At 43.7% G+C, this 15,477-nt stretch overlaps 1 protein-coding gene across 5 annotated transcripts in view; it reads left to right on the top strand.

Moving 5' to 3' along the window:
* Positions 1-9,489, top strand: part of RECQL (RecQ like helicase) — a 43,122-nt gene extending 33,633 nt beyond the window's left edge. For all 5 annotated transcript variants that reach the window (XM_075898057.1, XM_075898041.1, XM_006121277.4 and 2 more), the window contains exons 13-15: positions 2,640-2,859; positions 3,799-3,916; positions 5,316-9,489. In XM_075898057.1, the coding sequence (XP_075754172.1) occupies positions 2,640-2,859; positions 3,799-3,916; positions 5,316-5,522 (545 nt within the window). In that variant the 3' untranslated portion in view covers positions 5,523-9,489. The remainder of the gene's footprint in view (positions 1-2,639; positions 2,860-3,798; positions 3,917-5,315) is intronic.
* Positions 9,490-15,477: the final 5,988 nt, after the last annotated feature.

Raw genomic sequence — 15,477 nt, 5'->3', positions numbered from 1 at the left:
TACAGGACAGAGAAGGAGCAATAAAATCAGCATAGTCTATGCTAGCTCATCTGATCCTGAGAAGCTGAAAACGTAGATATGAGGAGAGAACGATTAAGGCAATAAGCTGGCCTCGAGGCTGCAAGAAGTACCCGGCTGGCACCCATGTTGATACAAACACACAGTCCCTGGAAGAGGAATTTCCCACTGAGAAAAGAATGCCCAGTACTTCCAATTTAGTTATCTCTCTTACAAGTGTAAATTAAGTTCACAACTCCCTTGTAAGAACTGGTCTCACAAAAGACAGACCAGCACCATTTGGCATCACAGATAAGAAAGAGAAATACGTGACCCCCTGGGTATAAAAGTGGGTACAGCAGCACACTCACTTTTGAGTGTCAATCTACCCTCTACCTGCTGGTCGGGTTAGGTGTTTGACCTCCCGAGGTTCTATGGGGACGCCCACCTCGTATTTTCGTCTTTCCTAGGAATTGAGGGACCGGCCCTGGCCTGACACGCTGGAGTCGAGAGGCACAGAAGGGGGTAAAAATTGTACCTGGATGTGGTCCTCTGTCTTAAGTGTACACAGACTAAGAGCTCTTTAAAGGTTGAGCTGTTACTTGGTACTATTATTTCTGTTTTTCCTATCTTTATCTTCTTTGTAACCATTTTTAAGACCTATATTTTGCTAGCAGTTAAGAAATAGAACAATAGCCATTGCAACCATATGATTTATAAGCTTCCTCAATAAACCTGTAACTGTTTAAGCTTTAACCTGACTCCTTCAGTTGCTGTAACAGAACCAGGCACAATTTAAAAGAAGTTCATCCGGTCTTAAGGGACAGATATAGGGAGAGCTTGGGCGTTTGGATTTGTGTCACTCCCAGGTGGCAGATCCTTTGGGGCACTTCTCAGCCTCCCCCAGGCTGCCCGCTGCGAAGGAATCACAGATTCTAGCAGCTAAAATCTGAAGTGTAATAAGCTCTCCCTGCAAACTTATTGGGGCACTCGTCAACCTCCTCCAGGTTGCCCGCTGTGGGGGACCCCGGTCTCAGCAGTTGAAGTCTCGGGTGTATAGCACACACACACACCACTCACTGCCCTGACCGTTGGCTGACAGATGTACTTAAAAAAACATTTTGCTGTTACTTTTTGAGTTTTTGGCTAGCTGTTCTTCAGGCTCATTTTTGGCTTTTCTTCTTATATTTTTACACTTCATTTAACAAAGTTGATGCTCCTTTCTATTTTCCTTATTAGGATTTGACTTCCACTTTTTAAAAGATGTCTTTTTATCTGCCATTGGTTCGTTTACTTGGTTGTTAAGCCACGGTGGCCCTTTTTGGTTCTCTAACTGTGTTTTTTAATTTAGGGTTTACATTTAAGTTGGGCCTCTATTTTGGTGTCTTTGAAAAGTTTCCATGCAGCTTGCAGATATTTTACTTTTGCCACTGTACCTTTTAATTTCTGTTTAACTATCTTCCTCATTTTTGTTCAGTTCCCCTTTCTGAAATTAAATGCTACAGTGTTAGTTTGCTAAGGCGTTTTTCCCACCACAGGGATGTTAAATTTATTACATTATGATCACTATTTCAAAGTGGTCCAGTTACATTTACCTCTTGAATCAGATCTTGTGCTCCACTTAGGACTAAATCAAGAAATTGCCTCTCCCCTTATGGGTTCCACGTAACACTAAATGTCAGTGTTGTTCTAATGGTCTAGAATTCTAAGAACTGCTGTAGTATAACCAGCTTGAGCCTGCAAAGACTCGAGCACATGCTTTTTTATGCTTTGAGTAATGCCATTGAAATTATTGACTATTCAAGCTATGTCTACACTGCAGACTTCTTGTGCAAGAACTGTTTTGCACAAGAGTTCTTGTGCAAAAGATCTCGTGCAAGAATGCATCCACGCTGCCATGTGCTTTTGCGCAAGAGCGTCCCTGGCAGTGTGGATGCTCTCTTGCACAAGAAATCTCTGATAGCCATTTTAGCCATCGGGGTTTCTTGTGCAAGAAACCCCTGTTGCCCATCCACACTGCCTTCTTGTGAAAGAGCTCTTGCGCAAGAGGGCTTATTCCTCGTGGGGAAAGAAATAACTCTTGCGTGAGAAGCCCTCTGTTCCAACCCTTCAGGGGGTCGCTGAGTTAGTCTGTTACAGAAAAAACAGCAAGCAAATGGCCTGGTAGCACTTTATAGACTAACAAAACATGTAGTTGGTATCATGAGCTTTCGTGGGCACAGCCCACTTCTTCAGAAAGCTCATGATACCATCTCCATGTTTTGTTAGTCTATAAAGTGCTACCAGACCATTTGCTTGCTGTTTTTTCTGTTCCGGCGCGTTACTGTAAATTTACTTGCCCGAGAATGCGTGTGCAGTGTAGACGCTCCTCAAGTTTTTGTGCAAGAACAACCATTCTTGCACAAAAAGCCTGCAGTGTAGATGTATCCTCAGTGTGCGAAATTGAGCATTTAGGAAAGTCTTGGCAAGATTGGAGTGAATTATGAGAATAAATGTGACTTTAGCAGGTATTGTCCATCACAAACATCTGATTTCAAAATATTACAGTAGTATAGAATTGTTTGTTTATATTTTATTAAAAAGTAACATGCATCTGGCTCGGTATGCTTCTTTTCAAACTACTACTCTTCTTTTCCTTGTAGTGGCAGAGAGAATGGATGTAACTGGATACTGCAGGGATCTAATAAAAATACTAGAACAAGCAGATAACATGAGTGAAAAACTCACTCCACTGAAATTAATTGATGCTTGGCTGGGCAAAGGTGTGTCAAAGTTAAGAGTGGCTGATGTTGTTCCTCCAGCACTCCCCCGTGATGAACTGGAAAGGATTATTGCCCATTTCCTTCTGCAGCAGTATCTGAAGTAAGTGTGATCATTCATTTCTTACCTTTGAAATCTAGTAATTACTTTCTGTGCAACAGTGGTGTCTTGGTATAATATCATAGTAGTGGATGTGTTAGCAATTTGTTCATTTCAGAAGCTTCTAGTCTGGCTATGAAAAGTTTACACAGAGTATTATTTTTCTATTTACTCTTGGAAAACAATCTGTGTGTCATTTTTAAGACCAAAAACTTGAAAAATTTAATAATGAAAATGTTGCTTAACATAATACGATTTTGGTTTTGTAGTTTAAAAACACTGCTGCTTTTAAAAAATGCTAAATGTTTTAATGATGGTCCCCAATCCTTCAAGTGTCACTGAGGATTTGTGAGCATGGCATTAGTTTCAGTGAGATGAGATAAGTGAAGAAAGCTACCTCTGCAGAACCTTTCGCAGCATTAGGGGTTTACTGTCACATGAGATTTTAAAAAAACACAGCGAAAATGACACTGATTTAATTTTGTAACTTGTTATTCCTTGTATGTCTGCTGCTTTCTTTTCAACATAAGGATCTCTAAATATATGGGACTCTGACATCCTTTCTGTCATGAACAAATGACAAAGGATTTACATGGTTGACCTTTAGGAGCCTTAGTGGCCAGGAAGGTGACCGGCTCAAAATATTATCCTCTCCCCCCCCTTCCTTCGCATCCGGGTATCATATCATTTGTATCCCACTAGATGAATAAGAAGCACTGAAAAGTCAGCAAAGTGAAATAAAGTGCCAATCATAAGAGTCAGTCCTGCCAACTCCCATTTTAATTCAATTATTATTTGCTTGCATAGATGCAACAAGGTCAAGCCATTAGTGGGGCATCTGTTCATATCAGTTCCCAAATGTCTCCACATTTTCCTCTCATATCTATTCTGCCCACTTTACTGCTCTGAGTTTTTAATCTGACGGTGGCTTAACTTTTGCAGAGAAGACTTCAGTTTCACAGCGTATGCTACAATAGCCTACTTGAAAATAGGACCCAAAGCTGATCTGCTGAAAAATGAGGCACATATTATCACCATACAAGGGAGATCAAACAAAAAGGTATTTGTGTGTGTGTGTGTGTGTGTGTGTGTGTGTGTGTGTGTGTGTGTGTGTGTGTATATTTGTGTGTATCTCTCTATCTGTCTCTATCTCTGTGTGTATATATATATATTTAGACAGAGACAGAGGGACATTACTTATTATTTTTCTTCTGTTAGTATTTACCACAGTTGGTCAGTGCCTGTTTACTGTGCGGAGAACCAAGAATGTTTTCTTCAGTGTACTCCCTCTCTACCTGAAATATGTTAATTTTAAGCCTTCTGCAATAGTGTCTTATTTTTCCAACTGCACGTCTGAAGATGCAAAACGTAAGAGGGTGCAGAGGAGGGAGAAAGTCTTGTACTGATTTAAACAAAAAAAAGTCAGAAATGTCATTCTCTACACTTCACCTGAACAGATTTACTCGTTCTCACTGTGTGTAATACAGTGGAATTAACGTGTGTAATCTATGCATTTAGAAGCATATTGCAGCAAGAATATCATTCTTTGAATTCCAGGTAATATAAATATTAAACCACTGTTGTCGCTATGGAGTGTCTCTTACAGCTCTCATAAGTTACAGGTTTCACATTGGGCATTATGGAAGTGTTGATTTATAGCTGAAACCCTTTTGACAATAAGTCAAAAGCTATATAGCTATAGCAACATATTCTTTCCTGTTAAACTTGTGCAAATCCCTAGCAATGCTATCAATTTTATAAGAATTCACATCATATCATGTAACAAGAACTTGAATCAATTAATAGATTTATTTAGAAGAATTGTTGCTGTCATTATTAAGTGTAACTGAATCAGTCTACAAATGACATTTCAAGTTGCTTGTCTATCCCCAATTAAAATACAGATTAACAAAATTGTGATACTTAAATAAAATTAGGGACCACTTACATTTTATAGCTATTTCGACAAAGTTGAAATAGGTTTCGATCCTGCCAGATTTTGCTCATGTAAGAACTGTGCCATGTGAGCAAGAATTTATCAGATCAGACCCTTGATCAGCTCTAGTGAGGCTGCAATTGGTTGCATGTTGGCTTTGTCATTAACAGGAAAATCTCGGGAATTTTACATAGCTTAATAGAATGCGTCATTGCTACATCATATGTATTTGTCATATCCCTTTAAAGCCAGTAATATCTATTATAGGTTCAGCTGTATCATTCTCCTGAATATAGCAGGTACTGTAATATACTGTTAATGCTGTCCTGTGTGCATTACCTTTTTGAAGAAATTTGGCATATCACAGGAACTTCTCATAGGTGCTGTTGCAAAGGAGCAAAGCAATGGCCATAACAAGAACTCATCTGTACTTCACTCGTAATAAAACTTGATCATTATACTACGTTCTCTATGTATTGAAAGAGGGTCATGGTCTTAACTGAGTTTTGTTTATGATCCACAGGTCAAATCTTCTCAGGCTTCTAATTCTGAAGGGACTGGTGGAAATGTACAAGACGACATTTCTAAGACAGTCCAAAACGCTGCTGCAAAGAAGGCAAAAGAACATAAAAGGCGTCATCGTGAGAACAGCTTTAAAGCAAAGAAGAGTAAGGTTGAGGAGGAGGAGGAGGAGGATGATGATGATGACCGGCTGGTAGTCCTTGTCTGAATTTTACAATGAAAAGTGTATCTAGGATCCTGCTGTCTCTGCTTCTCTATGAGAACTTGGTGCAGAAATGTAATTTGTATTTTATTAATTGCTTCTTTTAAATGCAAAGCATTTGTGTTAGTTGTTCCTTAAAAAGATTGGGCAAAATCTTAATGCAATTTCTGAACATGCAAGCAGACAAAAATCTGGCAGCATGGTGTTAACCCTTTGTTTATCCACTGACTGCTTATTACCAAAATAATCAGTATCTTGTGATATGGCTGTGATGTCACAGATGCAGACTGTTTCAATATATATAGCTTTTTTTAACCCTCTTACGTTACAAAGCACATAGTGTCGGATAGTACAGTATACTGTAGTAATAATCTTACAAATGCATATAAACATAAAGCATCCTTGTTATTTCCTCTAGCTACATTGCTTTTAATGATAGGAAGGAAGAAGCAAACTAGACAGTATATATTCACATGACAACACATATATTATATCATCTCTTAGAAACTGGGGTCATATTTTCTTAAATTCCTCCTGCTTGTTCATATGGAAGAATTACCCTTTCTGGATTTGTTTAAATGTTAGAAAAGAATACATTGGCTAAAGGTTGTATTTTCTAAAGTGTGTAATAAAGCTTAGTGTCCGACTCCTACTGAAAGTCAGCAGGAGTAAGGCATCCAACTCCCTGTGGGGTTTTCAAAAGTATCTTATTTAAAGAAAAACCAAAACACTTGCTTGCCCTTGTTCAAGCATGTTTTTGGTTTAGTTCATGTTGTATTATTTTGGTGAACGTACAAACAATGATTTCATGAATGAATCTAACCAAGAACATAAATCATTGCCTTTTAAACACAAATCTATAGAGCTACTTCATCATGCCTCATATTGGGCCTCACCCTGCTCGTATTGAAGTCAGTGGGGAAACTTATCACTGAGAATGATTAGGCCTACAGTCTCACAGGAACATGCATGCTTCTGCTCCAGTGTGCTGCGGTAGAATGTGGGCAGGAGTCTATTGGTGCATCAGTACTTCATGGAAGATGCATGGAGCAGCTATGGAAATGTTTTTCAGTTTTCGCTCAGTTAAGTGTTTTATGTATTCTAGACCTACAGAAATTTAATCTGCAGTATGGCCTCTCAATCCTAATTTTTTTTAGATCAACCACTTTGTCAAATATTTTTATTTATGCTCGCAAGATGTTGTAAACAGCAAACAGAGCACAAGCCACTGAACAATGCCTATTTGTAGAACTCCGCTGATAATTATTGACAACAGGCTAGGTGGTGATGATGACAATGATGATAGCAAACAAAGCAGATTTTGTTGGGTCATATGCAAGAAACCAGGAAATCGGTGGTTAGTAGACAGAAAAGAACAACATTTATTAATTGAGACCTTTGGACAAGATCCTCAGGTGGTGCAAGTTGGAAGAACCCCCCACACGGCAAAGAAACAATACTGATTTACACTAGCTGGGCATCTGGCCCCTCAGATTCAAATTTTACGAGAGAACAAAGTAAAACCAAAAATACATGATTAAACTATTATTGATAGCATCCCTTCCTCGAATGATCAGTTGTAGCTGTAAAAAACATCCACAACTGATGAAGCTGAATGTTTATAATTAAGTTCAAAGATGATTTTAGGAAATCTTTGAGATGGCACTCTAGCTGAGTGTTAACACTTGGGTCAGCAGTGACACCCTGGGAGCTTGAAATTGACATGTTCCTTTGATTAACTTTATTTATCTTAATTATGTACCCAACAAATTGTTGATATAAGAGTACCAACAGCCCTACTATTACATTTAGGATTATCAGGAAAGCTGTGTGCATTTAGTCAATCTGAGAGAGAATTGTCCTGATGTGTAACAATCCTATCTGTCATTCCTAAATCCTGAACATACAGGGCCTTGTCTACACTCGTTAGAATTATGCATATTTGATGGCAGGGAGCTATGTGGGCCAATTTAGGTTTTGTACAGCGGCTTGTTAATAGGGCTCATCCTTGCCTATACTACCAATTTTTGCTTTAAAGTGCATATATATTTTATATACATTAGAGATGGACCCAAGCTCCTAAAATGCTAGTGAAGTTCAGATTTGGAGATGAAATTTCACAAAAAGCCCATGGCCTAATTTTTTTTTTCTTATCGCACTTAAACAGAGATTTACCTAAGGCTTTCTTACTAGCTAACTTTTGTGCAGCTGCTTAAAGTAATGCTGTGTGTAAACACAAAAACATGCAGATCAATGAAATGTATTAGTAGACAAAACTTGCGCAAATAAATTAATCCCTTTATTGGGGTGGTAACAAAAGTTTAAGACTACATCATTGTGCTGGCACATGTTTCTGGCAGTGTTTGTCCATAACAGCCATGTGCTAAGTGTTCTTTGTGGTGCTAAACTAGATAGTCAAAGCTGTAATAATTACTGACACAAAGATAGTGCTGAAAAATGATGTATTAGATCACAGAGAACGGTGGTGGTAGGACAACAACTAGTATTGCTAAATATTTTGAATGGGTAAGGAATTGATAATTTCTGACATATAGCCATTGTTGGTATGTACAGTGGCCCTGGAATTTGGAAAGTGAGTTTAAACATTGTTCTAAAAAAAAAAAATTTTTTTGAATAGAGCCGGTATTGCTGGAAATACATTCAGCAACGATTTCCAAATTTTGTTCCGAGTTAAGCATTGATAGGACCTGAGGCTGATAATGGTGGAGATTTCATTGTAGAAGAGAATATAGGAATAGAAAATTGATTTTTTTGAGACCATTAATCTTGCTTTTTACTATAAATACATCCTTGTGGTTTTTCCACATATAAGCTTCCTGAAAGTCTAGTATTGAACTTTTAAAATATTGTACATTAACAAATCACGGTGGATGAGAATCAAAGTGAGTATGGAGTAGGTGCCCAACTCTATATACAGTAAAACTCCATTGGTCCAACACCATCAGGAACCCGGAAGTGCTCCGGGCAGCCGGACCATTGGAGCTGCCCTGCCCCTGGCTTCCCCGATTCAGCCGCTGCTGAAACTGACCAGCGGCTGACTCTGGGAAGCCCGAGGCAGAGCAGTTCTGCCTCAGGCTTCCCAGAGTCAGACGCTGGTCAGTTTCAGCAGCGGCTGACTTGGGGATGCCTGGGGCAGAGCAGCTGGGGTGCTGCTGGGTTGGTCCGGTAGCACCGCTCCTTGGCGCTGTGGGACCAACCCGGCAGCACCCCAGCTGCTCTGCCGCACGTTTCCTGATTCAGCTGCTGTTGAAACTGACCAGCAGCGGCTGAATCGGGGACATCTGGGGCAGAGCCAGACTATCGGAAGGGGGGGGCTATGAGGGGCCTGGGGTGGCATCCCCCCCACACCACCCTAGATCCCTCATAGCATCCCCTTCCGATAGTCCGGTATATCTAATAATCCGGCACCCCCTGGGTCCTAAAGGTCCAGATTATCGGAAGTTTACTGTAGCATATGACTTAAGACCTAAAAGCAGTACCGGTCTGCCTTTGTTTTGTTGTAACTGCAGGATGACGACAACTGCCAGGTTTTTATGCTGGCAAGCTCAAATGTCAAGCAGTTTTTAATTTCCAAGATATAAGTACAAATATTATTGTTTTTATTAAAGGTAGACAAACTTATGTAAGTAGCCTGTAGGTCCCTGTTTGCACACTGATGTTGTACCTGCACATGTGCACTTAAAAAAGAAAATATTTTCATAGAAACAATTGTACTGACTTTTTGCACTTTGTTACAGAACTGGGCATTGTGTTTCTTTGGATGCTTACTAATTTGCTTCAAAATGTTGTATCTTGAAACAACTGCTATAGTTTTATTTCTGAATAGTGCATTTTAACCCTGTGTGCTTGATTATATAAAAACAGTGGCTACAGTAGTGGAAAAATAAGTAAAACATAGATAACAATATAAAGCTACTGAGTTCTGGCCATTAAAAGTCCTATATTTTCTTCAGTTTAAGATGTATTGTTTTTTCCCTACTCTTCCCCTCCACGCCTTCATTGTGTCTGCCTCACATCTTTTGGGTCATTATTTTTAACTTGCAAATTTACTCCTGGGGGAATTCTGTGACTAAACATTGTGCACTAAAATTATACACATTTAAAAAAAATAATGCAATATAATCATGCTACTTTCAAATATTTTGGTAACATTTTAAACTACAGCACAAAGATGGAGAATGGAATTGGAGAGCATTGGAGGAAATCCCCAAACCCCCTCTCACAGTAATGTAGCCAGTATTTACCCTTTACTTCTAGGTATTACTAGTCAACAGATCTATGCAGCTATGTGCTCAATGTTACATCATAGGCAACTGAAGGGCAAGTGCGGGCAGGGGACTCAAACTCATAATTTATGTTGACTACTGGCCAGCTCCAGAAAGGTCAGTAACAAACAGTTCATGGACTACATTTTGAAAGACTGAAAAAAATTCCTAACCCCCCCCCGCCCCCTCCCCCCAAAGTGATGTTATGGTTACCAGCTGCTCTGAGCTATCCAAACTGACCTGCATGCACTGCTGGAGAGGGACTCGCAACTGCTTTTGTGGCTTCCATTTACTTCCCCATCAGAAATCATTTTTCTGCAGGGAATCAAAGACATTGTGGGGTCTATGCATTCTACACACATGCAGTCATGTAGAATTCCCCCAAGAGTACAAATTGTATCTGACTTGCTGTTGTCTAGCAGGTAGGAGTCTCACAAAATGCCTTGTTTAAATCAGCCACACAGGAAATTCCCTCTCTCATCAATTCCCTTCCCACTGACCATCCATGATGGATGTCATCTTATTGCCTGGTTCATAGTGAGAGGAAACACAACCTATAGGAGACCTGACCTATCAAGTAATCTTGTGTTGGAGGAGTGGTGGCCATGTGGTAACCCTATATACCTCCTTTTTTGAGGCATAAGAGATCTTGTGCAAAAGGGGTTTTTTTTGCGCAAAATGGACCAATCTACAATGTTTGATTTTGTGCAGGAACCTGTGCAAAAAGCATTGGCAGAGATATGCAAATGACAGCGCAACAAATGCTAATGCATACTCATTAGCATACTCTTTGCTGACATACCTGCAGTGTAGACGTAGCCTATATTTGGGTCATTTTTCAAGGCTAGCTAGTGCATGTCTATAGTTCCTGAAACAATAGCTCAGAAGTGTGACCTACCTCATTCATTTCTGTGGATGCTAATCAGATGCTTAATGATAATTTAGATTCAATCAGTGATGAGAGGAAAAACCATATTTATAAAGACCTGCACAATCTATTGGGACCAACAGCTTTTTTAGCCATACTAACTAAAAGAGTGGGTGAGAGAGCGCACCACCATTTTCCTCCCCAAACAAGAACAGTTTTAGCAGGTCTGAACTGAAGCACCACGCTCAGGATGTCTAGCAGGTCACACAAACTTCAGGCAGGGGAAACGAACCCTGTGAAGCCCAGTGGAATTGATGGACTTGGTGTCTTCAACCCCCATGGAGGGCAATTAAATTCTGATAATGTGCAGCTTGCTGTTAATGGTACTTGGGTCAGAGCTTAAAGCATCACTACCTTGTCCTGCCACCCAGACTTTTACCACTGGGCCTCATTCTTCAAACACCAGAGTCAGTATTTTTGTCATTAATTCTTTGGAGTAAGGCAGTGTTTCCCAATTTTATTTGGCCAAGGAACCCTTTTCAGCTTTTCAGAATTTCAAGGAACCCCTAGGTTTGTCAAGCAAAAAAAAAAGGGGGGGGGGCGGGAGGAGAAAGAGACCCACCAAGTCATGAAAATCACATTCTTTCCCAGAGACCTCCCCCCACCTCCTTTCCATGAGGCCTCATCCGCTCTGTTCCCCTCCTCTCCATCACTTGCTATCCCCAGCCCTTATACCTGTCTCACCCTAGAGAGAGTGAGGTGTGGGGTGGGAATGAGGGATTTGGGTGTGGAAAGGGGTGAGAAGTACAAGCTCTGGGAGGGAATTTGGATGCAGGAGAAGGGGCTGTTGGCTCGGGGAGGGGGCTCTAGGCTGGGGAGTGTTGGGTTCAGGTGGAAGGTTGGGGTGCTGAGCAAGCCAGGGCTTGTGGATGTGAGGGTGCAGGAGTTTGGGCTGGATATGTGAGGGACTCAGGGCAAGGAGGCTGTGAGTATGATGGGCTCAGGACACAGATTTGTGATGTGTGGATGGTGCAGGAGTGTTGTGGCAGAAGACTGAATATGTGGGATGCAGGAGTTTGGGGATGTAAGAGGCTCAGGACAGAGGGTTCCAGTGTATGATAGGCTCAGATTTGGGGTCAGGTGGTGCAGGAGTGTTATGATGCTGCAGTGAAATGGGGGTTTGGTCCCACTTGGGGGCTTGTTGGCCAGGCTTCATTTTTAAAATAAAATATTATGTCAAACTCAAAAGGTTTTAGCATTGTCTTTATATGTGAGAGGGGTGAGGAACCTGTTTTGAGTCAAAGGTCACTGACCCACACAAAAGTCAGTTGGGGCCACACAAGTGAGATGCAAAAAACAAAACAAAAACTCCTCAAACAAGGCCCAAGCCTCACTAATGTGGTCCCAAATGCGCTGGTGGGGGTAGGGAACAGAGTGCTAGTGGGTGCTGGGGCTGGGAAGAGGGTGCCGCTGGGTGGAAGGATGCCGGCTCAGGTGGCAGGGTGCTGGGGCAAGGTGCTGGGGCAGGCAGGTGGCAGGGTGCTGTGGTCAGGGACATGGTCCTGCTGGGCAGTAGGGTGACTGGCAGGGTGCTGGGACAAGGAACAGGGTGCTGCTGGGTGCTAGAGTGGATGGCAGAGTGCTGGGGCCAGAGCCAGGGTGGTGCTGAGTCCTGGGGTGTGAGGCAAGGTGCTGGGGCCAGGGCGGTGCTAGAGTGGATGGCAGGGCTGCCAAGGAGCGGGATGGGGTGCAGGATCTGGGAAGGAGGTGGGGGGTGCAAGGGGTCAAGGTCTGGGTGGTAGGTAGGGTGCAGAAGCAGGCTGGATGTAGGGTGTCTGACCAGGGGGAGGGAGCAGGAGCAGATTGGGGGTAGGGTGCAAGAAGCGGACTTGGGTAGGAGTTGGACCTCCTTGATCTGGCACCCTCTAGATCTGACTGGTCCCAGATGAGGAATTTTTGGACCAGGGGAGGTCATTTCAGGGTTCCTGGTTTCCCCCTTCCCCACTAGGCTTCTTTGCACCTCTATCCCCTGCAACCCAACTGAGCTGCTCACCCCTACTGGTTCCCTGCACCTCCCCCAAAACCATCTCCCACAATCCAAGGGAGTGCAGCACCAGTTCCCTGCAGCCCCTCACAGCCCAGCTGAGCTGCCCTTCTGTTCCGTATGCCCTCCCTCATCCACCTCAGCCCAGCTGAGACCTGCACTGGATCCCTGCATGCCTCCCACACAGGACTGCTGAGCTCCATTTCCCTGCACCTCCCCCAAGCCCCGCAAAACTACTGACCCAAGAACGGATTCCCTGCCTCTCTCCCCCCTTGAGTCTAGCCCTGGTTCCTGGCACCTCCTTCCTCCTGCAGCCAAACTGAGCTCTGAGCTCCACACTGAGCTCAATTTCCCTGCACCTTCCCCCAAATCATGCAGACATGCTGAGCCAGCTCTGATTCCCTGCCCCTGCCTTCTTCCCTCCCCTTGGCTGTGTCTACACTGGCACGATCTTGCACCAAAGCGGCCGCTCTTGCACAAAAATTTGCTGCCAGTCTACACTGGCCATGTGTTCTTGCGCAAGTACACTGACATTCTCATGTATGAAATCAGGGCTTCTTGCGCAAGAACTACGATGCTCCCACTCAGGAATAAACCCTTTTGCGCAACTATTCTTGCATAAGAGGCCAGTGTAGACAGGCAACATGAATTTCTTGAGCAAGAAAGCCCTATGGCTAAAATGGCCATCGGCACTTTCTCGGGCAAGAGAGCGTCCACACTGCCATAAATGCTCTTGTGCAAAAGCACAGTTTGCACATGGCAGTGTGGATGTGTTCTTGCACAAGAACTCGTGCAAGATGTTCTTGTGCAAGAAACAACCAGTGTAGACATAGTCTAAGAGTTTCCTCCCATGAGCAAAATGAATTTTGTGTTGTGCACCAGTACTGAGTTCATGTGGCTTGTTTGGATGTGCCACCCAAGTTATTAATAAATATTTTTAAACCTCTACCGCCATGTCTCCTCCCCTTGCTCCATCAGGTCCCCTGGTGCCTACTGCCCCTCCCCCCTCCCCCCTCCCCCCTCCCCTGCTGTCCTGACTCCTACTCTTCTCACTGTCCTCAGCTCTCCTGCAACCTGCCTCCCTCCACCAGCCCTTCTCTCCTCTTTGTGCCCACTCCTCCAGTAGCCCCACTCTGATCATGTGAGCTACCCCTCCTCATCCCCTCTTCTAACACCTCCCTCTACAGACCTGCCCTGTGTCTCTCCTCTGATGCTGGTCCCTCCCCTGCAGGTGTCTGCCCTTCTGCTTCACCCCCAGAATCCCTTGGCACCTGAATCTTCTCTTACCCCTGCACCCTCCTGGTGCCTCCCCCTTCCCTCACTTCCCCTGTCCCCTTTTTCCCTGATGCCCACCCCTCACCACCCTCTGCCCCCATTCTCCTCATGCCCCTGTGCCCTCTCACATGACTTGCTCCATCCTGGCCTTCCTCATGCCCATCCCTTCTTTCAAGCCTTCTCCCAGCACTCCCCCTCCTCCCTCTAGCCCCCAATACCCTTGCCCTCTCCCCTCCCAGCATCACTCTGTCCCCCTCCCACTGGCACCTCCCCTCCTGCCTTTTTCCTCATTGTCTGCACTTGGTCCCCTGCCATTTGTCTCTCCTTCACCCCTGTCCCTTTGGTGCCTTCCCCTTCCCCTCCGCCTCTGCACAAGCACCTTCCTCTCCCAGCCCTTCTCCTTTCCCTCTGCACAAGCCCCTTCCCTCCCTCTCCCGTACCTTCTGCCTTCCACTTTGCGGGGCCGAAGTCTGTGCTCTGTCCCCGGACTCCGAACCCGCAACTCAGCCATGCGGCGCAACACAGCACCCAGCAGGTTTCAAATCCCGGGCCGTGACGTTACGTCATGTCCGGGCGTCTACCCACCCACTGGTATGAGCACGCTGCGCAGGGCAGCAGCAGCCAGCAAGGGGGAGCTCAGAGAAGGTTGTGCACGGCAGGAACGAGACCGGGAGAGATGCTCTGGGGCCGGGGTGGGAGGATGCACGGGTGGGGGGGGGGGGGGGGGGTTGGGATCTGCTCCTCCAAATATTGCTGGAGCGTGGGCACCACGAGCCCACACAACTCGCCGCCCATTCCTCTGCTGGCTAGCTGGCTCTCTGTCTTTCAGAGGGGGCGGGGGAGTGCCGGCTCCTCGCGGAACCCCTAGTTTTGCTCCGCGGAACCCCAGGATTCCCCAGAGCACCAATTGGGAAACACTGGAGTAAGGAGTCCTTTTTTAAAAAACAGAAACAATAGGCAGGTAACAGATCATACTGGAATACTGGATTATGCTTTGGGACATAACAGGATGGTTATGAAAAAAAGCAGGTTTTCAAAGTGTCTCTGATCACCTTAACTACCCTTTGCTCCCTTACCAAGTCTTTACATGGGCCTATTTTAACAGTCCATACCAATAAAGAAAATCTTCAAATAATGATTTTTTTCAATTAAACTTACCTTGCTCTTTTCTCCTCTTCTATGCTGCTACCACCCCTCTCTCCCCCAGACAAAAGAGAAAAAAAAGCTGATTTTAATAAGCAAGTGACTTCACGTGCTTAGATGCATATTTAGTAGGAGTTGATATGATGCAAGCTTCCTCATACAGGCAAACCTACATAAATGTGCATTTGTCAAGATTAAAAAAAAAAAAAAAGCTATCTGCTATAAAGCTATATTTAGGCACTTATAAGGTTAGTCTGCTGTTTTCAAAATGTATGTGCTGCATTTACTCTACCAGCTGTGTCAGGTAATTAAAACTACTTTTATCTATAGTTGATTTGGCCAAGG

Source organism: Pelodiscus sinensis, chromosome 1 (genome assembly GCF_049634645.1).
Source record: "Pelodiscus sinensis isolate JC-2024 chromosome 1, ASM4963464v1, whole genome shotgun sequence".
Taxonomy (NCBI): domain Eukaryota; kingdom Metazoa; phylum Chordata; order Testudines; family Trionychidae; genus Pelodiscus; species Pelodiscus sinensis.
This window is presented reverse-complemented; position numbering and strand designations above follow the sequence as displayed.